General features: G+C 34.8%; 1 protein-coding gene across 5 annotated transcripts in view; it reads left to right on the top strand.

Annotated features, from left to right (window-relative positions):
* ATP9B (ATPase phospholipid transporting 9B (putative)) overlaps positions 1-25,079 on the top strand; it is a 180,805-nt gene that overhangs the window by 88,115 nt on the left and 67,611 nt on the right. For all 5 annotated transcript variants that reach the window (XM_040547320.1, XM_040547319.1, XM_040547318.1 and 2 more), the window contains 3 exons: positions 3,787-3,867; positions 12,583-12,658; positions 14,900-14,976. In XM_040547320.1, coding sequence (XP_040403254.1) covers positions 3,787-3,867; positions 12,583-12,658; positions 14,900-14,976 — 234 coding nt within the window. The remainder of the gene's footprint in view (positions 1-3,786; positions 3,868-12,582; positions 12,659-14,899; positions 14,977-25,079) is intronic.

Genomic DNA, 25,079 nt, shown 5'->3' with positions numbered 1-25,079 from the left:
TTTTGCATATTAAAATATATTTTTAACAATTTAAGAGAACGTGCAAGTTGAGCATAGAGTAGACTAAACAATTTGGTAATATATTTGATAAATATATGCTCCATATTTGCCATACATTTTGATTTCTTTAGTTACTGGACATAAAGGTGGTGAGTATCTTGTGCTGGCATGAGCTGTCAGTCACACCATCAGAGCAGCATTGTAACCTTACCCACTGTGACACCCAGAATAAATAAACCTCCAGACCATCAGAGCTTTCCTTAAAGAACAGATGACACCACCAAGGAGATCAGTACAGATTTTGTTGTCTTTCTAAAGCACTTAATGTGATCAGAGAATTAAAATTTCAACAAGTCATCTAATGATGGCTGAGTTGCAAATACTGTGACACCTAGATTAGGTTTCTTGCAATTTCATAGTTATAGGTGGGGCAGTTTTTCTAGCAATCTGCACATTCTGAGGCATTCTTCTCTAGCTTATGTGATCAAGTAAATTTATTAACAGCAATGAGGTCACTGTAATTTTCAATAAATGTTGACTTGCTGATTTATATCAGAAGATCCATACAGCAGTAAACAATAGCATTTACATTTAATTAGTTTTATTGAACCAAAGGCAATTTTATTTGTAATGAACTACATGTTATGATTAAGAATGTATTTTAATGATCTTTAAGTAAGGTGAACAAATGTTGCCCTTGACCTAATACAGGAGATTTTTCTGTTATTGATAACTTTAGGATGATTTGTAAATTACTGTTGTGAAATGCAAAATAGAACATTTTCGTTATAGTACTATCAAGTCATTTCCTGACTTTCAGCAAAAAGGATAAAATGCTTTTTTTTGAGTTATTATTTTTGAGTTACAGATAATGAAATGCATTGTCATCACGTCTTTTTATTTTTAATCTCATCTACTGTTGTATAAAAATAACTTTTTATTGCTTGAGATTTAGGTCTTTCATGTTGTTTCTTTAATCTAGAATTGTTACGAGAACCCCTGGTTCAAGAGATCTTTTTTCCTTAAGTAAAAAAATCTGAGGTCATTTGCCCTCACTGTTTCCTAAAAGCATCCTAATTTTGGATGTACAATCCTATTTCCATTGAATGTATTGGTAGTACTAATTGGCTTCAGTGAACCAGTGGTTCAGTGTTCGTAGTATGAAAATAATTCTTTGATAAAGCTGAATTTTATGTAGACCAAGATCCTAGTTAGTTAAATCATTAATAAAAAGTAGTTCTCTTTTTTAAAATAAATTAAATCTCTTTTAGAGGGAATTTCCCTCTACCTGCTGCTACATAGGGAGAAGCAATGACACAGCCTAACCAGGCAAATTTTGCTTGATCAATGAGCTGAAGTTTTATTTACATGTAGCATTGCATACAAATCTTGATGCCTCCTTTTTAAACTACCATTGTGATTTCTTTCAAGACTTTGAGATGAGAAATGCGCTACTGGGAAAGCAACATTGTATGAAGGAACATCTTTGTACTCCTACCTTTATTGTAGAATGTAATTCATATGTAAATGTCAATCTTCTATAAATCGTATCATTCTTTGGTCTTAAGAGACTTCAGTTTCTTTATTTTACTGGTCTGAGAATGACATCCATTCAGAGTACAGGACATGGGTCTACAGAGAAAATGTCCTTTTCCCTTTCCCCCAGTAATGAAAAAGTACTTAAGAAAATTTCTGAGCTTATATAATATTCTTCTATAACTTCTTTCTACTCCTCATCAATGAAAAAGCAATGAACTACCACCTCAGTTTTCTCCCTAGAGTAGAATTTTTATATTTTTTTTCATTTCTTTAACAAAAAAACATGCCCTCTTGGAGTACTCAGCTGGTTCTAGTTTGTGGCATTCTACAATAATTGCAGATTTCAGTTCTTCAGAAACATATGTGGGGTTGAGTTGAAATTCAAAAAGAAAAAAGGAAAACATGAAAAGTCTAGGTGTTAAATCAGAAATACAAAAGAACTAAAACATAAAAAGACAAGATGTGAAAGGAATGTGGTAGAAATTTTTACATTTAAAATGTAACAAGGGAGGACATCGCAATAGAAGCAAGTACCTATACGAGGATTGGAAAGGAGGAAAAAATATTACTGTACAAATGCCAATGTACTTAAAAGGGTGGTTATTTCTGCTTCTTTTTATTCTAATGTTATTTCCCACTAAGTCATTCTTTGAAAGGAGAGAAGTTCTTGGTTGACGCATTTCACTAGCAGTTTTTATTGTGTATAGGAGTATGTGTGTGGTATTAGTTTTCTGCTGTACTATCCACTACTGAGAGACTTTATTTTTCTTTGCATAATAAAGCACATAATAGCCCAGATTAGCTGAGTTGTAGGTGATAACAGATTGGAAAGAAGTGAATGATGAAGATATAGGACACCATGTGTATTAGTTTCATATGAATTATTTCTTCTGAAGCTGATGAAAGTAGATTGGAAGAACAAGGATGCAATGAATGAAACTTAATGTGAAAGACTAGAATAAGTGACTAATATTTTAAAGATAAGTATAATTTGTGAGAGTTCATGTTCAGATTTAATTCTTTTTTATAATGTACGTTAAGGTTTGTTTTTGCAAGGTATAAAGTAAGAAATTTCTTGTCTAGATAATATAAACTGAAATACAAACTAATGATTTATACACATTTTTGAACTTAAGTCAGACATGCTTGATAAATGTAAATATCAAGATTAAAAAACAGATTCATTCATACCTTGAAAAGTGAAAATCTATATTCAGAAATCTGTTGTCATTTTATCAGAGTAATAAAAGGATAAAAATGTATAGATTTTAAGGCACGTTTACACATAGGTGGACAATCGCACCTTTATTTTTGTATTGTTCAAATTGTTTTATTCAAAGTTAGGGAGGGTTGTTATATTGAAATTATGAACAGAAAATTGCATGATTTTAAAAATGGCTATATTTGAGCCAAGGTGTGGCTACACATCCATAAAAGAGGCTGTAAAATTAATTCTGCTTTTGAAGACAGCACATTCTAGCTTAATTGAACAGGGTATTATACACATAGCATCTTCTCCTCAAAGAATGAATCTTAAGTCTGATTAGCCTTTTGCAAGATTCATTCAGTAATAAAGGATGTAGGTAACCCAAATAATAGGAACTACGTACAGTGAGAAGATAGACACCCTTGTATTTCACCACAGGTTGAGATTCTTAGGCTGGCTAGGCATCGGTATAGAGCATCTTCTCTTCTCCAGAGTTGTATTGTGTGACCATACATGAGAATTATACTTATGCTGAAATCTCTTACTTGCTCCATCAAACCATCAACACTTTCTTAAAGTGTCTGGAGTTTTTCATGGATTGTCTGCAGATGTGTATGCTGAATGATCAGCATTAAGGAGACTTTAAATCAATGTCATTGCTTGACTTTGTATTCAGTTGTCTTTTTGCTCTAGAAAAGTATTTTGTTTCTGGTTTAATTTAAAAAAAGAGAAAAAACACTATTTGTAAAGCAACAAATATACAGAAAACATTTTTAAGACAGGCTCTTAAGAAAAAATAAATTATATAAAATTTCTAACTCATAAAACAGTTTTGTTTGTGAAATATCAACACACTTAGAATACCATTTTGGATCTCTTTTCTTTATATTAAGATGTACTTGAAAACCACGTGTTTATTGGATAAAACTTTATTGAATTTAACTTGGGGTGTTAAGGGTCATAAATTGAAATCTTTACCATTAAAAGGTTCTTCAAAATAGTTGATTAAATACTAGTAAATACGTTAATCTGTTTTACAGGATCTCTTTTCAATCAATGCTTATGTTTACGCTCAGAAGCCACAGCTGGATATTCACAGTTTTGAGGGTACCTTCACACGGGTAAGTAGTGTCTATAAATATAGTTGTACTCCCCTCTCTCCCATTTCTCAGTGTGAAACCTATATTTAGTATTGAAGTTGTATTGAGTCTTTCCTAAGCATTATAGGAGTATATCCATGTTCTTGCTGTGGAAATGCTTCATGTACAAGATATTTTGGTAAATGCGTATTGCAGAAAACTAATACAAATAGATTATCTGGAGAATAAAAACCAGAATCTGAGAACGGTGTATTTGTTGACATCACAATAATCTTATATGAAACCATTTCTGTAGTAGCATATTTTGTTTATCTCCAGGCATCTAATGTTTTATTCATATGTCAAAGAAGTGTCAAGTTGAATGTATTCAGTAGCCTCAGACAATGCAACTGATAGTTTATATGCAGTAAAAACGTGTCTTGTTTAACAGGGTTTCTTTGGAAGTACTAGATTTTCCTTGTAAAGTTCAAGTACCTTGAAAAATAAAATAAAAGTTACCTACATGGGAGCTTTATTAAACCTTTTTTCCAGCTATATATTCAAGACCAAATATGATAACTTTGCAGTCATTTTTGTGACGTTTTTGCTGTTATTTTCAGAAGGTGGCCTGCTAAAGTTAACCCTTTAAAGTGAGGTGTCCAAGCAGCTGATTAAAAAAAAAATCACTTTAGAGATTTTTAGCTTTATCTGTGATATTAGCAGATGCAGTGATTGTTTTGTTTATTTTATCTACGCTTAACTGTTAGTTGACTCATTCCGCTTGATAATTTGTTTCTAAAATAATTTGAGAGAATTAGCTACAACAGGAGGGAGAGAGAAGGGTTTTTTTACCCAAGTGACTCGAATTGGTAATAGAATTTGTTCAGTAATTGGAATTCCAGTTCCCAGTTCTAACTACACTGATGAGATATTGCAGTTGTTGGCTCTCAAAGACCAATTTATACCAGTTATATAGTTCATGTAGCCTACAAAGTAAATGTCATTTGCCCATAACTTACTGAAGCTGTAAGCAACAGTGTTTACTTAAACCTTGTATTGACCAATTGTTCAAATGAAACTTCTCTTAACAGCTGTAAAATTATTTCTATCCCAAGAGCTAAGCATATACTTTTCTAAATATAAACTGAACTCCACAGAGCCTTTTTAACAATTCCTGTTTGTGTAATTGAGACATTGGGAAATGATGACTAAACAGTTGCTCCCTGTTGTGGGTTCCATTTATACATGTAATAAGAGCTGTATGATTCCAGCATCCCTGATATGTGTAAATAACCATGATGTACTTATGCTTTCAGGATTACATGTTTTGGACTGCTTAAGTAGGAAGGGCAGTTTAAATTGCATTTCTATATGCATGCATCTGAGGGCAGTGTCCTCAAATTTGGTTCATAGTGGATCACACTGTTCATATTTTTAGAAACCTTTTCTTCGTGTTAACTCTATACCTCATGCATAGTAAAATTTGGCAGTGTATTGCTTTAGGACACTTTCCTACTGATTTATCTTTCCACTTCTGCTGTGAGCCCTTACTTGTTACACTAAATCATTTTTTTGCATCTAATTCCTATTTTATATTAAGGTTAAAAAAAAGTAGTGTGCTTAGTGATGCTAATGTATACATTTTTCCTACTTAGGCATTGATGTTCAAAGAATTCTTGCAAGGGTAGGTTGACAGGGTAATAGCACATTGATTTTTCTTTTTTTCTTTCTTTTTTTTTTTTTGCCATTATGAAGACAAAGTACTAACAATATAGGAGACAAGCTTAGATATTTTCAAAAAGTGCATGACCATAAAACAAAACAAAAAACAAACTTAGGTGCACAGCTTTAGAATTTTTATGTGGGAGCATCTTCTACCTAAGTATTCCTATGTGAGAAATATATTCACAGTTAACCTGATAGCTGATCGAAGATACCTTCTGCAGTACACCTGCATAACCAAATCAGAAGGAGCTGAAATTCCACTGTACTCTGTTGACGTCTACCAGTTTCACATGAAGTCATTTCTTATTGTCCTCCATAGATATTGGTGCATCATATATACTGACTGCATGAAAGTGAGTGCATGGACATGTGGGAAGGATCATGTCAGACCCTTAAACAACAACATATGTTAATTCTTCTCCTTCTCTCCCCTCTTCTGGATTCCCTATCAAGAAACAATAGATGAACTGTACTTGAGTTCTCTGAAAATGTGAGAGATCGTTTTACTGGTTCTCAGAGCATCTTCTCTGTCTTGGCTGAGCTTATTTTGAAATAGTTGTGCACAGAATAGGGATTTACAGATGTAACTACTAGAGTTTCTCACTTATCTGATGCTACTATGTAAACATGATAAATAAGGAAGCTATTTCATTGATTCTGAAAAATTATGAAGAAAACATATGGCTGTAGAAAGAGAATAAAATATAGCCATACTTCTTAATCCAACTTTTCTGTTGGAGCCAAGAGAGTATTCTAGAGTATTGCATCAGTGTGTAGTGGCATGCCCAGTTTTATTTACCTTTTACTTACAGCTTCTGCCTAAAATCATGAAAGTTGTCTCTCTGCAACTTTTGACCTCGGCTGGTTTTCACTTAAGTTTGGGTCCTTCCATCATTCCTGTAAGAATCTTTTTGTGTAATTTCTCCTATATTGCAGATCTGCATTGTCACCTCACAATCTTCATTTACTTTGGAAATGTTTATAAATTTTATTTTTTTTTTATTAAAGGAGAAATGCCAGAGAACTGATTGCTTTGAATTTTAGTTTATCCACTGTAGTAAGATATCTTTTTCCTGTGGTATAGAACTATTTGATGCCATTTTTCCAATACATCACCTTGTAGCTCAGATGTTAAAAACAAACTAATAAAAAAACTCTCATAGTGTGAACCTGTTGCATGTAGCTCTTGACACTTTAGGGAAAAATACATACAGAGATGTGAGCACAGAAAATTGTGTATTCAATTATGGGCAGAATTTCTGGCCTTGAGCCAATTAAGCAGATGTTTTCTTGGTTATTTATTTTGTATCTACATGTATTTTAGTAGAAAGAATGCAGGTTCATTATTTACTTATTTTTTCTTAGAGAATTACCCCTTTGAAGCAATTGTTGTGTTCCTTTCACCGAATGGAGTGGTATCATGTTTTCCAATTTCTTTTTTCTTGCCTTCCTTATGCAGCTACTGACAGCCTTACAGAGAGCAAGAATAGGGAGTTCATGGGTATGGAAGCTAATCTGCAAGTACAAGGAATGTAGCACGAATAATAATTAATAACAATAGTAATAATCCCATTAATGAATAACAATTCCAATTAATGTGGGATTAGGGTGGCCAATGCAACTAAACTAATGCCTATTCTTCCACTTTGCTATAAAGTTGGTGGTGGTTGTCAGTGCTGCATCCTGCCAGCTAGGAATAGGAACAGAAAAAGTCTAATGGAAGTGGTACGCTGGTTCTTTCAAAGATTAGGTTATTTGGTTTTGAAGGCATCTGTCATTCTCAGGAAACATTTCTTACAAGTATCTTACTACAGTAGATAAACTAAAAGACTTTGGAAACCTTTTAGATTGCAACTAGCAATTTGTCATGTCCCTTGGTCAGCTTTGGTCAGCTGGATTGTGAGTTCAGGACTGAGAGTAGGGTTCATTCAGTTTTTATGTCACTGGTCATCTGTTCCTTTTTCTCTGCGTATGCAAGAGCTGTAAGAGTAATCTCCTAGAATAGGAACTGTTTACAATTTAAACATCTGTGATCAATACTGTACATAATTTCAAAACCTGAGCCCAAATATAAAGCTTGAATGCAATACCAAACTGCTCTGCTCTGGTTATGAGTTTAATTCAGAATTTAAAGACCTATTAACATACAGCTACCAAATGAAATTCAACCCAGGCAGACCTTAAGTGGAAACTTGATCAGCTGGACAAAGAAATCCATTTATGTCAAATTTCTGCTACTAGAGAGCATAATAGTTACAGTTTACCCCTAAACCATACACTGTTCTGCTAGCTGTAGTTGTGTCTGAAAATTTGCAGATGCATTTCTCCTTATCATAGACCTGGTTTTGTTCAGAAATCAGAGCCTTGGTCTCTTCCTTGTTTATGTCCTTACCATCTCCTCCACTCCCAGCCCCCAAAATAGAAATAAAAATAATCTGAAATTGCTGAACTCATAACCCATAGGTATATATTTTTTTATTTCTTTGTTTAAGCAAATGAAAAACAGGGTTAAATCATCCACCCTTTGGGTGTGAAAGATATGGAATTTGGTAAATTGAATGAACTGCAGAAAGGTGGAGGTGTTGGCATAATGAGGGCATAATGGCTTGAAAGGATTGTAAGGAAATATGCAGAAGTTAGCTTATCTGCCAAACCACTCTGTTGATGGGTATGATGTGAGTAGAAATAGATTTAGCTCTTTGGATGTTACCCTATTTTGAATTACCTAAAGGGAGGTGTTTCACAAATCTTGTAGCAGGTAGACATAGGACAAGTGGCTTTTTCTTGGCTGTGTTGTCAGCTCTTTGTGATCACTGAAGGGCTTGTGATTGCTTCTTATAATATGGAAGAGCTTCATAACTCATTGTCTTGACATCTACTAACCGAAAGTTATACTTAAGGCAAAATAATAATTTCCTAGCTCAGTATCCTATTCCTCACAGTTGCCAGAAGCAGACTGCTGAAAAAAAGAGAGTAAGAAACAAGGTAAAAAGGTAGTAGTACTTCCTCAGAAGATTTTTTTGTCTTTTAACAACTCATGACATGGGAACTTCCTGAGTCAGTGTTGGTTTCTCTAAGTAACCCACAATGAATTTCCCTTCTTTAAACTTACCCAGTCCCCCCTTGAATCTATGTAGCCTTCTAGCATTGAAACAGGAAGTTCTACAGGTTAATTACATATTTTTATGAAAAGCAATTGCCAGTTTTAATTTTGCTGACTCATTAATGACTTTCTTGTTTTTGAAAGAGACAGCAGTATCAATCCTGCCTTGCGCATTTCATAGGTGTTTGTTATTTGCCTAATTAAAGAATTCAAATTTATGTAGTCATACCTGGTATGGAAGCTACTTTGACCACATGCTTTGACCTCCTTGAACATTTTCCAGTTCCTTTTATTTTCTGTTTAGAATGAAGGGTGTAGAAGAGGAATTTAGAGCCTACGTACTTAAGATGTGGCTAAACCATGTATTTCTTTGTACTGGCATGATATTTTTGGTTTTATTCTCTTTTTCTATTGTAGTAATTCTAAGCATTCAGCTTGTTCTTTATTAAGTTAGTATTTTAGTAGATTTGTAACAACCTCAGAATCTGCTTTCTGAGTAGTTACGATCAGCTCAGAGCTCATTACTTTATGAATTCAGGATGTGTTTTTCTTTTGTGTGCATAACTCTACGTTTTGAAGTAGGGAATTTCATCTGTCCACTTTTGTAGGGGGATTGATTTTTTTTCTTGCTCTGTTACCACATTAGTCATTCCTGTTCCGGAGTGATGATGAAACAGCTTGAGTCCTGGTACAGTTTTCTGTGGAACTCCACTGATGGCCTCTCTTCACTGGAGCAGGGTGGGAGGAACAGAAAAAAAAAAACATTTTTTCTCTACCCTGATTTTTAAATACTTAAACTGCTGTTCTATTTATGCATAAAAGTACTTCTTATTTTACCCCGTGGTTTTTTAGTGTCCTAGGATGTATTAAACTAAAATCCTACTATTAAATTGTATGTTTTTCTTTAGCTATTTTGTTCTGGTCTGATTTTTTTTAGTATTATCTAAAGTTATGATTATGAAATTATGTGAAGATACAGCAGCAAATGTTTCTTGGAATACTACATTTTTTGCTGTATCTCTAATTTTGTATATCCTGTGCTAAAGGGTTGTTAAAACAATGCTGTTGAAATTTAAATTTTCTTCATGCTGTAATTCAACATAACATGAAAATGACTACTTCAGTATGATTTAAGTGTTATCAAGTGGCAGATGGGAAATTGTCTCTATGTTTGAGGAGACCTATTTTTGATAGTCCTGCTGTGGACAAGGGGTGTTCTGTATAGGACTTCCGAGAGCAAATACAAAAACTATTTCACCTACTGAGACTAAATTCAGTGCAAGCATGTTGTTCATATCTATGTCCTATCACTGTATTTTGATGATTATAAAATATTAAACCATTCATTTCCATGGGGTAGAAGTGTTTGACTGAAACATGGGGTCTTCAGGGTCAGCTCTGATAAAATGCGTAATCCTTACATGCTTGCTGGTAACTCCTCTGATGAACGCTAGCATGATATGCTCCTTGAGGTACAATAATGACTTCATATAAATAAAATCATTTTTCTTTCATGCCTGTATATTTGTTTTCAGTTAACCTAGTGATTTAATGAGACACTCCACAAATTTCTTGATTAGAATACTTAAGCAGAATTTCCTTTTTTCCTCCAGTTTGTGAAGAAATATAGAAATAAAAATGAAGCAGATGAAACAGTTTGAATTATGCAGAATGGTTTGTAGATTTAAAAATGAATAATCACGGTTAGCATGTCTTTTGCTTACTAAAAACAGTCTGTGCATCTCAAGGCAAGCTGTGTGAAATTAAGACTCCTGTTTGTGCTAGTCAAAGTGTCAGCCTCCCACTCTTGCTACAAAAGCCCAGTCATCATTGTGTAGCAGCAGTGCCTTCTGACGTTATGAAAGAATTTCAGGAAAGCTTTTCTGTTAGCTTTAGCAATTCCTGAAAAGCCTGTGATGGGAATAAAATAATTCTGTATCTGTTTTCAACTCATATGGCCAGTCCACCTCCTATTGCTAGCCTTGTTGAAACAGATTTTGAAACCTCTAAATGAGTTACATATGTGGACTTAAAATGGCTTATATATTGAAACATATGTATGTTGAAACAACATTCACATGTGTAAATGGCAATCTCTCCACCAGCTGCCATGTCCCAAGCAGCTACAGTTAGTGTTTTGACTGTAGTAGTGGCATCTCCTGAAACACCAGTATTCTGTGGATAATTTCTAATTAGGTATTTATGTCTATACACTGCCTAGTTAGGCTTTCAGAAGGCCAAAATAATCACAGAATCTGAATAATCCAAGAGCCCTCATCAATCAAAACAGGAATCTGAGCATTATCAAGTCAGGACAAATTATTAAAGGTACAGTGTATGGATAAACCTTGTCAAAGGCACTTGTCTCAGAAGAAGGTTACCAGGTATTACAAAGATGACTGAATACTACAAATCATATTTTTTTGAGCTAGATCAGAATACTTTTATTATATTTAATGTTTCAGTGATCAAGACTTCATATATTACTAATACTACCAATAATTTTAAATATTGCAGTAGCTACTGATCCTGTATACACAAAAGTATATGTGCTTATTTGGGGATTTTTGTTTTTCACAAACAAAAACTTCTAAGCAGACCACTCTGTGTTTGGTGGTTTTTTCAAAACAGAGGTGAAAATTTGATATAGGTTTTGATTATTGACCTTATGTAGAACTTGCTGTGTACTTTGGTATTCAGTGGTCCCCCATTTCCTGCAAAATATTTAGCACAATCTGTAACTTGATCAAATGCACTTGATTATCCTACCTCCTAAAGTTTTCTTTATGTGTAAACAGTACATTGCACAGCTGCTGGTGTATGAATCGAATCTGTACATGCTCCTAATTGATTATGAGAGATTAAATCTGTTTACAGTTTGTGGACTGAGGGGGACAGAGGTGCAGGGGTGAGAAGAGTTCAGGGAATCATGGAAGCAGTTTCCTATTTGGCAGTATTTTCCTATTGGACATGTATTTTGTAAGCATTCAGTAAGACAATGCAAGTGCGTATTTACATTTAAAAGTAAAGTACTCTTCCCTGAAGTTGCTATTGTGTCACTAGGCTTGCAAAATGATGACGACCTAACGTATGGTATGAATTTTAAATGAATAAGATACCGTAGAGAACAAGTTATTAATTTTTGGTACTTAATGTTCTTAACACAGTTTAACTGCTAGACATGGCAAATGGTTCCTCAGTTTGATAAAAACAAGGAAAAGAATATGTTCCTTTTAAAAAACACTGTTGACTTCATTTGCTCTCTGAATATAAATGGGTTTAAGTAATAGGAACGTCAGTCATTATTTCACATATGAGTTTTATAGAATCTAGACAATCATAGAATCATAGAGTGGTTTGGGTTGAAAGGGACCTTAAAGATCTCTAATTCTAACCCCCCTGCCATAGGACATGCTAGACCAGGTTGCTCAAAGCCCCATCCAACCTGAACACCTCAAGGGATGGGGCATCCAGAAGAAGTTCTCTGTGCAACCTGCCCCAGTGCCTCACCACCCTCAGAGTGAAGAATTTCTTCCTAATATCTAATGTAATTCTACCTTTTTTTTACTTTGAAACCATTACTCCTTGTCCTGTCACTGCACTCCCTGACGAAGAGTCCCTCTCCTGCTTTCCTGTAGTCCCTCTTTAGGTACTGGAAGGCCACTATAAGGGCTCCCTGGAGCCTTCTCTTCTGTAGGCTGAACATCCCCAGCTCTCTTAGCCTGTCTTCATAGGAGAGGAGCTCCAGCCCTTTGATCATCTTCGTAACCCTGCTCTGGACTCTAATGTATATGCAGTGAATACCACTATATGGTGACTTGATACAAGGATACAGACATCCTGTGCAAATTATTCATAGATGGTTTGGTGTAGTTTTCAACTATGAGTGTTTGTAATGTTGATTTACTAGCTCTTCTTATTTTTAACAGGAAGACAGTGATCCAGCAGTTCACGAAAGCCTTAGTATAGAAAATACGTTATGGGCGAGCACTGTTGTTGCTTCAGGTAAGTGCAATATTAAATCTGATAATATATCTAAAAACTCGTCTCTGGAACTGTATTCTTATTTTACAATGTGTAATATTAATGGCTTTTAAAAATCTTCGTCTCTTTCAGGCTATTAATCTCTTGTTCCCCTCTTGTCTGCCTTCCCATTGGTTTCCTCATGCTACTGACATGTTCATATCTTTTTAATCCTCCTTAATAAGTTTTTATACTCAAATTTTGCGGTGTCAGTAGTGTTGTCATTTGTATCCCACTAAAGCTATTGATCTTTTTTCCTTTAATTAAAACTTCAGGTTATAAAGTGTTCTGTTCAGCTTACTGTGGATAGGGTCTTGCTGAAAAGCAGGCATGCTTTTGCATGTGTTAAGAGATTTTCTTTTATGTAGACTCCACGATGAGGCTAAAGCTTGCTTAAAATCTTTTATCAGGCAAATATTAACCAGAAAATATTAATCAGTTACAAAGTTACATAATTTTAAAACAACGTAGTCTAAATATTAGTAATGTTTCATATGTCTCTCAAATATTATAAGGAGTTCATATTAGCTAGATGCTGCATTCAGGCCCTAAGCCATTGTAGCACTTTTTAAACAGGAGAAAATGGATTTCTTTAATTTTTGGGGAGTGTAATAAGACAGAAGGACCGTAGGAAGGAAAAAAGGGCTATGGTTATTCTTATGCACAAAGACTGAAAATAAGGAATTTGGGAAAAGGAACTAGGATTTAAGATCAAGAATTGAAACAGTGGAAAACATCTTTCAGGAAGGGTATTGAGGGGAAGGAAGGAAGTAAAGAGGAGAAGGGGAAAAAAAAGGGGGTGTCCACCTAACTTGCAAGGAAAAGCCTTCATAGTAAGATCTAACTTTACATTGTTGAGTAAAATACTAAATTAGGAACATGCTGGAGGGTTTTGGGGAAGAGATCAAGTTTTAAGGAGGTGGCAAAGTAGTCTGGGACTGAGCACTCCTTTCCTGAGTCTGTACAGATAGTCATACTCTCTGATGCTCAGTGTTGTTTGGTTCCATTGCACAGGGAAACTTTCTCTCTGAAACTGTTCTATCAAATGGATGATATCTGCAATTGTCTTCAGTTAGGTTATTAACATGGGTAAAAAAGGTGCTGCTCATGAATTATAAATTTTAATACTCAATTGCTGCGACTTTTCAGCCAGAAAGAGCTCAAAATCATGGCTTTTTTATTATTATTATTATTATTTTCACCCAAAATCAGGGGATATGGGGATTATCGAGACATGTTTCCAATATACAGATTTAAATGTGGAACTATCAGCAAAGGCAAACTATCTTTGGGGAAAATATTGTGTCAAGGGAAGCTGTAAGGAAAAGCTTTAATATTGAGAGGAAAATAGTAGAAAAAATGTAGTGGTCCAGAAAGATGTAATCTACAATCACTGATTTTTTATTTTTTTTGTATGTGGATTCAGAGTTTCACTGGCATTCTTATTTTTTGATAAATGAAACTTCCTTTCTTTAACTCCAGTCTTGGGTTTCTTGTTTTTTTGTTTGTTTGTTTGTTTGTTTGTTTGTTTTGTGTGTGTGTATATGTTAGAGTCTTCTGAGTAGGGTGTTTCTGACAAGTTATGTCAATTATTTCCTTATAGCATTAAGATGACAAAAATGACCAATTATTGATTGTACTAGCATAAAACCATTTCAGATCACTTGAAAAAAAGAATTAAAGTTTTTGGTTGTGCTAGAAAGTGAGATACATAGTAGTAAAAATCTAACTAGTAGTAAAAATCTGAATTATTATTTAAAAGAGATATGTATTTAGTGATGCTGAAAGCCAGTTTTCCTATACCTTCCAGTAATAATCAACTAAAAGATCATCAGAACTGGAGAATTATTTTTATATGTTACTGAAAAGGAGAATACTTTTATATGGAATTCTATCAAAGTAATAAATGGGGTGAAGTACATGTTACGTTGTGATAGGTGACAGAACTGGCAGGCAATTTGTATATGATGTATTCAGCACTGTTGTACTAATTTTTTTATTTCTTGTGAAGGGCAGTTATTTAAGCTGTGTTAACTTCTGGAAAAATTTGAGACAACTTTCAGTTCAAATGCAAGTCTTTAACCAGCTACTTTTAAATTATTGTTTCCATTGAAAAGAAGGAGATCTTGTCATTTTTATGGATGTTATTAAAGAAGTTATAAATGACCTTTATAACCGTTTTTTCATAACTACTTGACACCTCTGTTTTACTTTGTTTTTCAGGAACTGTAATTGGTGTTGTCATCTACACGGGGAAGGAAACTCGAAGTGTAATGAACACATCCAATCCAAAAAACAAGGTCAGTTAGCCTTTCTGTGTGATTTCCTACTTTATTTTCATAAAACTTGTAGATGTACCTAAAACAAAAGACTTGCAAGCTCTAATATTTGTGTGTGCTGAATTGACTTGCACTTGGTATAAGAAGTGAATTCTGCCTCATTCTCATTCAAGAAGTAAAATTATTCTTCCTTTAACTAGGTCTGTTACAGGTACTAATGAAAACATTTTTCTTCAAAGTGTAAATGTACATCCTTAAACTTCTATATTTCTGCCTCACAGCTAATTATTAACTCTCTATTCACTTCCCCCAAACTTTTTTACTGTAAAATATTTGGCCAAAATTAAGTAGCATTTTAAAGAACGTTTGTAACAGACTACTAAAGTTTATGCTGACTCCCAGAGGAGGTAGAGTGAGATAACTGAGGTTTCAGTCAGTACCCAGAATGCTTTTCCAGGGGGTTTTGTAAGTAATGAAAAAGTCTTCAAGAGATTTGTCTTTTGGAAAAATAACAGAAGTTTGACTCGTTCCCTTTGTACAAGGTTCTTTCAGTTCAAAGCAATGGAAATAACTCTCCATTTCATCAGCAATGTTTCTAATATGAGTCAGGCTAGGGAAGCTCCTCAGTTATAAAGATACGAAACTTGAGTTGTAGGCTGTATCTTTCAAGCTAGACTTGTATTTAATAAGAAGGTACTTAATTATATTAAGAAAGGGAAAAATCCTTGCAATAGGCTTAAAAAAAAAAATCAGTTGTGACAGGTTGCCATTTTCACACCATTCATAGTAAGTTACACTGAGTAGGAACATCAAGAATGAAATGATAATACAAATTGCTTGAAGCAGTTATTGCAGATCCCGAGTGTATTGATTTGTGTTTCTAATAGAGAGACTTCAAAATATCTCATTGACAGACACAGTTGATGCGTACCATTACTTTTATTAAAGCGGCCTTCTATTATTTAGATATTTGTAATATACATTTTAAAATATTTGAGTAAAATGGAAGCACAATGTTTATGGTTCATAATTACTTTTCTATCTGATACAAAGAGGATCCCTTTAGTAACAGAATCTTTCCTTAAGAATTCTGAACATCTTTAGACTAATAAATAATACAGTTGTTTAAAATGAAATTATTTAATATGGTAAATTGATAGGGCAGTATGTATAAATGTAACATGGTGTACTCAAATTCAACAGATTCTGGAGGTGTACTCAATGTAAATGCTTGCTACAATTTTTTATATGGATATTTCAAACTGAAAAGTATGATAAAGGGTACCAGTATTTACCAATATTTTCAAAATTGCTCTTAGTATTAAAACTTAGTTGTTCTAAGTTTTCATCTGCAAAACATTAAGTAGCAGATAAACCTGCAATAAAGAGCTCCAATAGCATATTGACAAGGTGCAGCATGGTCTTGACCATTATGACGATACTTGTACCACCTTTGCTTTCATAATACCTTAGTATTACAGTTGCTAATAATTGTAAGCTGTTCTTTTATCTTCAATGGGAATGTAAATAAAATTTAAATTTTCATGAAGCACTAAAGAAGCAAAATATTCTTTGTGTACATGTACACACACACACAAATTCCAATAATATCATCTGGCATATATTGTAGTATCAGTTTGAGAACAATTAGAAATTATGCTATTAAATAGCATTTTGTCTGCCACTGATGAGACAGGTGATGCCTGTATAACTAAACTCTACTTGTTCGTTTTCCAAAGGACTTTTGAGGAATCACTGTAATATTAAAATGTGCAATATTCCAAATACATATTAATTTGTTTCTCAGAGATTATCAGTTCTTTGTACCATATTTAGCTGCTAGGTATCTACTAAACATGAGGAATTATGTTTAATATAGTATATGTAAAATGGCCTGCTTTAAATTTTTCTGTCTTGTTAGTTGTTCTATTGAATATTCCAAAATTTCTGAAATTTGCTTTATAGTGAACAGGTGAAGACTTTCTCTAGAGCCTGTTTTCTACATCAGTTGCATCCATTATGTGTCAGCTGTCTTTCACACTACTCTGTAAATGTGTAAATTAATCTTTTATGCACCAATTGCTCAACAATTATATTGGTGAGGATTTTTTCCCTCTGTGAACAGAATATCCTTATTTAAAGCAGTAGTCTACAAGTGTGATTAGTAACAAAGGATTTGGGAACTGAAAACAGTAGAACGCTTTCTGCCATCACAAATGAGTAACTGCTAAAAAATGTACGTCATTATAAAGAATAATTACCAACATTTTGTAACATGCATTTTTAATTCTACCTTTCTATGGAATTAACATTCTGTTGTGTCTACATCTTCTACCATGGGGTGAGATCAGTTTGCATACTTCTGTAACATATGACACTGCCTATAGGTAATATTCTGTCCTAGTTAGCCTTGCAGCAGGTAGCAGTACAAGGAGAATGATAGAAGTCAGCTCTCTCTTTCTCTGTGTATTCGGGAACGGGACTCTGTTTTCTCAACCCTGATGATAACATTTGTCTGGTGGATTAGGTATGTAGGATTCAGAGCCAGGAGGAGAGCAAAATGAGTCTAAAACAATCTTTGAGATTAGAAGGGTTAATAGAGTTGAGAGATTAGAGGTGCAAACATTTAAACATAAATAGATAAATAATCTGCACCTAATTGTTCCTGAAACAAAATTGAAATTAATTGGTAATTGTGGTATTACTGCTAAGTCCAGAGGAAATAAGTCTGCATTTTCTTCTTTAAAGAATAATTGTTCCAAATACTGTTTTTGAACTCTTTTTAAATGGCAGGCTATCTCTTTGTTGCTCTTTGGAAAAAAAATGAAAATAATACTCTAGAGATTTTGTTGTAAAATGTGTTATGTTCATGTTCAGAACGTAGCTTTGGGAGGAAGCAAACACTGAGATCAAGGTTTCTCCATTTACATTGCCAAATTGGAATTTCTGTGGCAAGATACCCACGGACAGGGCTCTTTCATTATTCCTATCCTCATTGAAATATTATTTGTAAGATAGTTCCTTCAGTTGTATTTCTTACTGGAGTATAACAATACTGTTGTACTTTGTACTATGAGCTGGGTTTTTCTAATGGCAATTTTTTCATTTTCTTCCATAAGGATAGAAACCAATATTAAAATTTAGAGATGCAGACCTGCTCTATAAACACTGAGTAGAAGACTGAAATAAGTTTAAGCAAACTTACATGTCATAAACTGTGAAATACATGGACCTGTTCGTGCATGTGTTTTATCTGTATGTTAAAGTTAGAAGGATTTATTGTGTTTGTTGAAGTATTTAGTCATTCAAGCAACAATTTTCTTAACTTAAAGTCAACACTTTGTTGTTTTATTACAATTATAAAAATAGTTTCATTGCCTAAGGATGCAGACATGGTCTGAAAAACAAAGATAGAAGAGAATTTTCGTAATGGATCAGTTTAATATGGTTTTAATTCCAAACAATATAAAGAAAAATTATTTCTGGCAAGGCTTAATTTCAGTCTAAAATGATAAATGTTTTGTGCTTTAGATAAATGTAGAAATGGTAACATCAACATTATTATAGTGTAATGGCTATATGCATTCCACCTCATTGGCAGTCACATCAGCTTACTCAGGAATGCAGTTCCAGCCTGTTTAAAAAGAAAAAAAAAAAAAAGAAAAAAAAAAAGAAAGAAAGAAAGAAAGAAAAGCAAACAACCGAATTGTGCTCTTCACAATGCCATAATCAGTAATCAATCCAATTTGGGTAGATATTCTTAAACCTTGTCTTTCTGGATGAAGTTGGACTTGTCAGTGATAAAGGTCATTTATAGGTGTTAATTAACCCAGAGAGAAATTAGCAAATTTGAGGTTGTTTATTTATTTAGTCTGGCAATTTTGCACTGTTCTCTCATTCTTACCTATTTAAAGGGTGGAATAGTTTTTGCTATCTAAATTCAAAATTGCTCTTTCAGTTTTGGTCTTCATGGAAAGCAAGATTGTTAGCACATCCCCTCTGCAAAGGTGACCTTTTCATTAGTGGAAACAGATTTTGGGGGTAAAGTTAAAAAAAAAAAAAAAAAAAAAAAAAAAAAAACTGTATTTGGAGGAAGAAGAAATGAATTTGAAAAGACATATTTTGTGTACTAAGATTGAAATACTAAAATGACTTGGTCTATGTAATACAATTTTAGATTTAGATTTTGGATTTTTAGAATGTACACTGGGATGCATGAAAATAAGTAGAAATTATGTTAAATAGAGTTACTGAGTAATAAGTAGTGTCTGTAAAGGAGATATAGCAAGTAATCTGACTACTGTGCTACTACAAAATAGTTTTTATATTGCTAATCCTCAGTGCATTCAAAACACTTTTTTTTCCCTTTGCCTTATATTATGGAAACCTACATTTGCTGTTTTGTCTTAACATCAGCCACAAAACTTGGTAGTAACTTGCAATGTTCTTTAAATAGTCATATTGTTTGTTTGTTTGTTTTAACCTAATTGTGAGCTAGCCTGAAGGCTAAAAACTGCATGTCTTGTGACTGTTTTTAATACAAATCAAAAAATCTGAGAACTCGTGTTTTTCCCTTTTGTGTTTTGTTGTTGCCTTTGTTGTGTGTTTTATTTAAGTCTCACCAGTGTGAGTGAAGAAAGTGCCCCATGAAGTCCTCTGACAGATAATACAAACAAGAGTTTCCTGTTACCTAGGGAGCTTCAGAAGAGCCATACAAACAGTGACTTTATTCTGCTGCTCCACTGTTGTATAGGGGCCTGGTAAATTTGTTTGCATGTTTTAATTATTAAATTGGGATTTTAATGTTGTTCATAGTCTTGGTTTGGTTGTGTACATGTAGATACAAACATAAAGGCAGAAACTTCTTTAAAAAATGTTGTGTGTCTCTTAGTGACAAGTTTCAAGGATTTATAAGGGAAAAAAAGGGGCTCATGTAGTACTTTTTTATTGCAGTATGGGCTGCTGTACTTAATCCTCCTAAAAGTCTTCTTTGTATGCGATAAAATTGAGAAAGCTGTCTCCTACAAGTAGTAAGTAGTCCCCAAATTGAGTTTGTGCCCCCTCTGCCCAGAGCTTCAGTCTGAGAAAGTACTTGAGCACCAGATTCCTAATAAGTATAATACCCCTTTTGCAGTAAGGGAGAATTGCTGGGATTAGACCATGAAGGAAATGCATGAAATATAATACTAGTGCTTTCCTCTCTCTGTGCTCTCATCTGAGCAAAGGAAAGGGATAAAGCAAAAGATATGAGGTAGAGGAGGGGGAAACTTCATGTGTAACAGTTAGCACAGTGACAACTGAACAGCTCACCCACCCCTAAAGGCTTAAGTGTCTAGGTGAGGTAGATGGAACAGTGTTAGATGAGCAGGAGGACAAAAGGCATCTTTTCTAAAAAGATTGGAAAGGAATGGCTGAACAGCAGAGCAGCCACCCTTGTTATTCCCAAATGTGGATTAGAACATAGCAATGTTAATGCTTGGAAACTGTCAGCAATGTTTCTAAACCAGGAGCAAAATTTCCGTGACCTTCACTCTCAGCCAGAAATAATGTATCTTACTACTTTCATTGCCAGTAACTCCATTACCTGAAATAGCAAAGGGATTTCGATCATCAGATGACTAGTATGAAAAAAGTATAGCTCCACGTTGTGGAAATGAAGTTTTCATTTATATATAGACAGCTGGAAGAATGCTGCATTTATATTAAAAAACACAAATGAATTAAAAAAAACATTAACACTATATTAAAACATTATGAAAAGTCTTAAGAGTGGAGAGCAAAGACTCGGTGAAGACTGAAAGTCTTGATTAGAGCCTTTGAGTACATGGGTGGTCAGAATTCACTTAATGCAAACTAGCATGTCGCGGGTTTTTTACACTACAATAGAACAGTTCAGTTGGAAGGGACCTACAGAGGCCATTGAGTCCAACTGCCTGACCATTTCAGGGATAACCAAAAGTTAAAGCATATTAATGAGAGCATTGTTCAAATGCCCTTTGAACAATGACAGGCATGGGACATCAACCACCTCTCTAGGAAGCTTGTTCCAGTATTTCACCACCCTCATGGTAAAGAAATTTTTCATAATGTTCAGTCTATACCTCACCAGGTGCATCTTTGTGCTGTTTGCAGATGTTGGTTACCAGGGAGAAGAGATCAGCACCTCCCTCTCCATTTCCCTTCCTCAGGGAGTTGTAGAGAGCAGTGAGGTCACCTCTTAACGTCCTTTTCTCCAAACTAGACAACCCAAGTGTCCTCAGCCTCTCCTCATAGGACATACCTTCCAGCCCTTTTACCAGCTTTGTAAAAGTATCCTCTGGATACTTACAAGTATCTTAAGATCCTTTTTATATTGTGGAGATCTTGGCTGCCAGGGCATGCTGTTGACACATATTGAGCCTACTGTAAAACAGCACCCTTAGATCCCTTACTACAGGGCTGCTCTCTGATCACTTGCCTCCCAGTCTGTACTTGTGACCTGCATTACTCTGTCCCTTGTACAGAATCTGGCATTTAGCTTCGTGCCACTGATGATTGTCCAGATTATCCTTCTGCAAGGCCTCTCATTCCTCCAGGGAATCAACAGCACCTTCCAGTTTAGTATTGTCAGTAGACTTGCTAAGGATGTGTTCAACTGTTGCATCCAGATCATTGATAAAAATGATGAACAGAACCGACCCTAGAACTAAGAACTTGGGAACACCACTAGTGACCAGCCGCCATCCAGATGTAGCCCCATTCACTGTGATTATTTGAGCTCTACCATTCATCCAGTTCATCACACGGCGTAGAATGTACCTGCTCAACTCACAGTTACACAATTTGTCCAGACGGATGCTGTGAGGGATTGTATCAAAAGCCTTACTAACATCCAGAAAGATTACATCTACTACCTACCTTCCTTTCATCCACTAAGGAGGTAACTTTATTGTAGAAGTTTATAAAATTACTAAGGCAGGACTTTTGCTTGATGAACCTGTGTTGACTGTTCCTGATAATTTCTTTGTTCTTTAAATTCCTTTCAGTAGCACTCAGGATAATAGTCTCCATAACTTCCAGGTACTGAGGTTAGACTAACAGGTCTGTAGTTTCCTGGGTTGTCTTTCATGCCCTTCTTGTAGATAGCTATAATGTTGGCTAACTTCCAGAAAGGGGGACTTCTCCAGCTTCCCAAGACATGGGGTAAAATGTTTAGAAAGCTCCAGCTATAACATCTGCTTATTCCTTAGCTGTGTATTTTTTATAGTCTTCTCCTTTACATTCCATAAGTAATAAAAGGGTAATAATACAAACAGGAAACCAAGGTACGCAAGATCAGAGGAAAAAAAATAAGTAAATGACTGTGTTTGAGGTATTGGACTTCACTTTTCACACAACTTAGTATGTTATAAGTTATGTCTGAAATCCATAGTCAATAGTTATAGTTGGATGCATGCATGGGACGATGCCTGTAGCCTTGGGGCAAACCTGGTCCTAAGGTGTACTCTTTGGCACACAGAAAATAATTTCATAATCACTTGCCTAACTACTTTGCTGTTGTATCACTGGGACAGAGAATAAGTTGTTGTTCCGTGTTGTGAACTGGTATCAGTTCACAAGTTAAAGTCCCAGAATAACTTGTGCCCTAACTTCCAATTTGTTCTGAAAGCAACAATTAAACGTTGTGCAATTGGCGTGCTAAGTCATGTGATAGATCTTTTCTGGCTACCTATAATTTTGTAGTGAAGCACATAGTGTGGTGCAGTGCATTGCTTTACAGCCTCAGAGTCAGTCAACCTAGCTGCTGCTGAAGTACTGAAATGAACAGTTGTCTTTTATACTGTTGGTGGTACTGTGCTACCTGGAACATGGATGTTGAATCAACACTTCTCCATCACTTTCTGTTTACAATCCTACTGCAAGGCAAATTATGTGCAACAATATACAACTTAATTCTAAACAAAATAATTGTTATAGAACTGTGGAACACTCTAATGGCAATTGAACATCTTTGATCATTGATACTATCACTGAATGATACAATGTTGCTCTTAGCTAGTGAAAATTCCGGCAGTCCAGCTACTATTGTTTTTCTCTATATATTAAGCAATGCAGCCAGTATTCTTCAAAAAGTTACAGGGTGAAAAGTAATGGGCTCGAGCTCAGAAGAATGCATCCCATGTTAGCTTTCATTAGTTTTGATCCCCTAGAAGATATGAACTTCTAAAACTGTGCAGTTACTAGTATCCAACTTTGAAAGCTGCTTGGAATTGAATCTTGTTTCAAGTGTGTGTATGTATGTGGGTGTATATATATACACATATATACATGTAACTTTTCTGAGATTACCTGGGTAGCTAGATATCTTCGTTTACAAAATAATAATGGGAGGAGAGAAAGGGAACAAGCAAGAGCATGGCTTTTAGATAGTTAGAATTCTAACATCACTGTGGATAAATTTCTGGGTTTACTGTGTATTTTAGAGTTACTGACAAACTCATCCATTGATTTCACTAAGCCTAAGACTTTATTCCTGGCTGTAAAATCCCTACAACGTTAAATTCGTGAGGATACAGGAAGATAAAAATTACATGTTCCAGAATGGAAAGGACTAGCCATAAGCCATACCTGACTTGGAATGCTATATTTTCGTTGTTTTCACCAAGAATTTTACTTGATGATGTTCTGAGATACTGCACTTCCCATTTTGGAGACTCTTATTTAAAATTGTTTGCATTTTGTTCTGTTATAGTGAAGAAGTTAAAACTCAGCTCAGTGTTACTTCACGACAGTGTTTAAGGATCAGCTGTGAAGTAACACCATTTCTGCAGCAGTTTGTACAACAGATTACTCTCACAAAACAGTCTAAGCAACTCTTTTTAAAAGTAGATCAAGTTATGAAATAGCAATAACTTGTTGCTTGTTCACCAGAAATAGTGTATTTTACCTGTAGCAAATCAGGCTAAAACTGATATTTTTTGGTAAAATATATAAACCATTTGAAATTTTATCATTCTACAGAAGATAATGTGAAAGGGAGGTTTGCTGTTCAGTTGTCCCAGTGAGCTGCTAAGAGGCAGTCCATGGCCATTTCCTCTCAGCTGCTGTCTCCACTGCTGCTAATCAGTTGCTGGAGTTTGCTTTTTTCACTTGTGTTGATCCGTACAGTTTTGTTGCCTTTCAGAGTTAATCAGGCCATTGGCAAAAAGCAGCTGCTCTGAGATGGAGAGGGTAGGGGCAAATGGGCTCCGGCTCTCAGATGATACTCATCTGACCACTTAGAGCTGCACCACCTTCATAATGTATCACAGTATCTGTGAGGCTTTGCTGGCAGCAGTGCAAGCCAAAACGGTAACCAAAATACTGGAATCATGGAAATACACCAGAATCATGGAAATACACCATTTACATGTTTTTCTCCATTAGGGTTATGTTCTTTTTTCTTTTTTTTTTTTTTCATAACAGCAGTGTAGCACAGTTGTCACTGATTTTATGTGTACATTTCTTCTTACTGAGTGAATTTTATTGGAAATGGAAACCTTTAATTGTGGAATTGTTCCACGTGATTTCCTTAGTAAAGATGCGGATTCAGATTTTACAGCTTACAGAATTTACTGTTCTAAAGTGTAGAGACTGAAACAGGCTGTGTAGAAAGTCAGGTGTACCTAATATATTTACTTAATAATTTTAACAGTTAATAGGAAAGAAACTTATATCATTTTTATTTTTCATATATTTCCATAACTTGACTAATTCTTTTCATGTTTTCTGAATTCTCTCTTTTTTTGTGTGTGTGCTGGAAAGGAATTCTAAGAGGAAGAATAGAGATTGACTTTTGTGTATGTTCAAAGTATATTGGTGGTGTTGTTGGGATCTCTTTACCTAGAGAAACATTGTTTTCATATATGGACCTTTTTAATCAGTGCGATTAGTATCTGATGCTATTTTCTAAGTATCAGAGGCTCAGTAACCATTGTGAGTCACATGACCTGAATCTTAGTCTACGGGGATGAAAATCTAGAGGGAAAGAGAAAGAAAAGTTCTATACATATCGGGACGTAGTGTTTGTTTTCATATAGGCTGAACATAGTAATCATAACTAAGATAGTTTGCTTAGTTCTGACTGTACCCTTGAAGTAACAAGT

Source organism: Cygnus olor, chromosome 2 (assembly GCF_009769625.2).
Source record: "Cygnus olor isolate bCygOlo1 chromosome 2, bCygOlo1.pri.v2, whole genome shotgun sequence".
Classification (NCBI taxonomy): Eukaryota; Metazoa; Chordata; class Aves; order Anseriformes; family Anatidae; genus Cygnus; species Cygnus olor.
The sequence above is the reverse complement of the archived record's forward strand: the minus strand, read 5'-3'. Positions and strand labels throughout refer to the sequence as shown.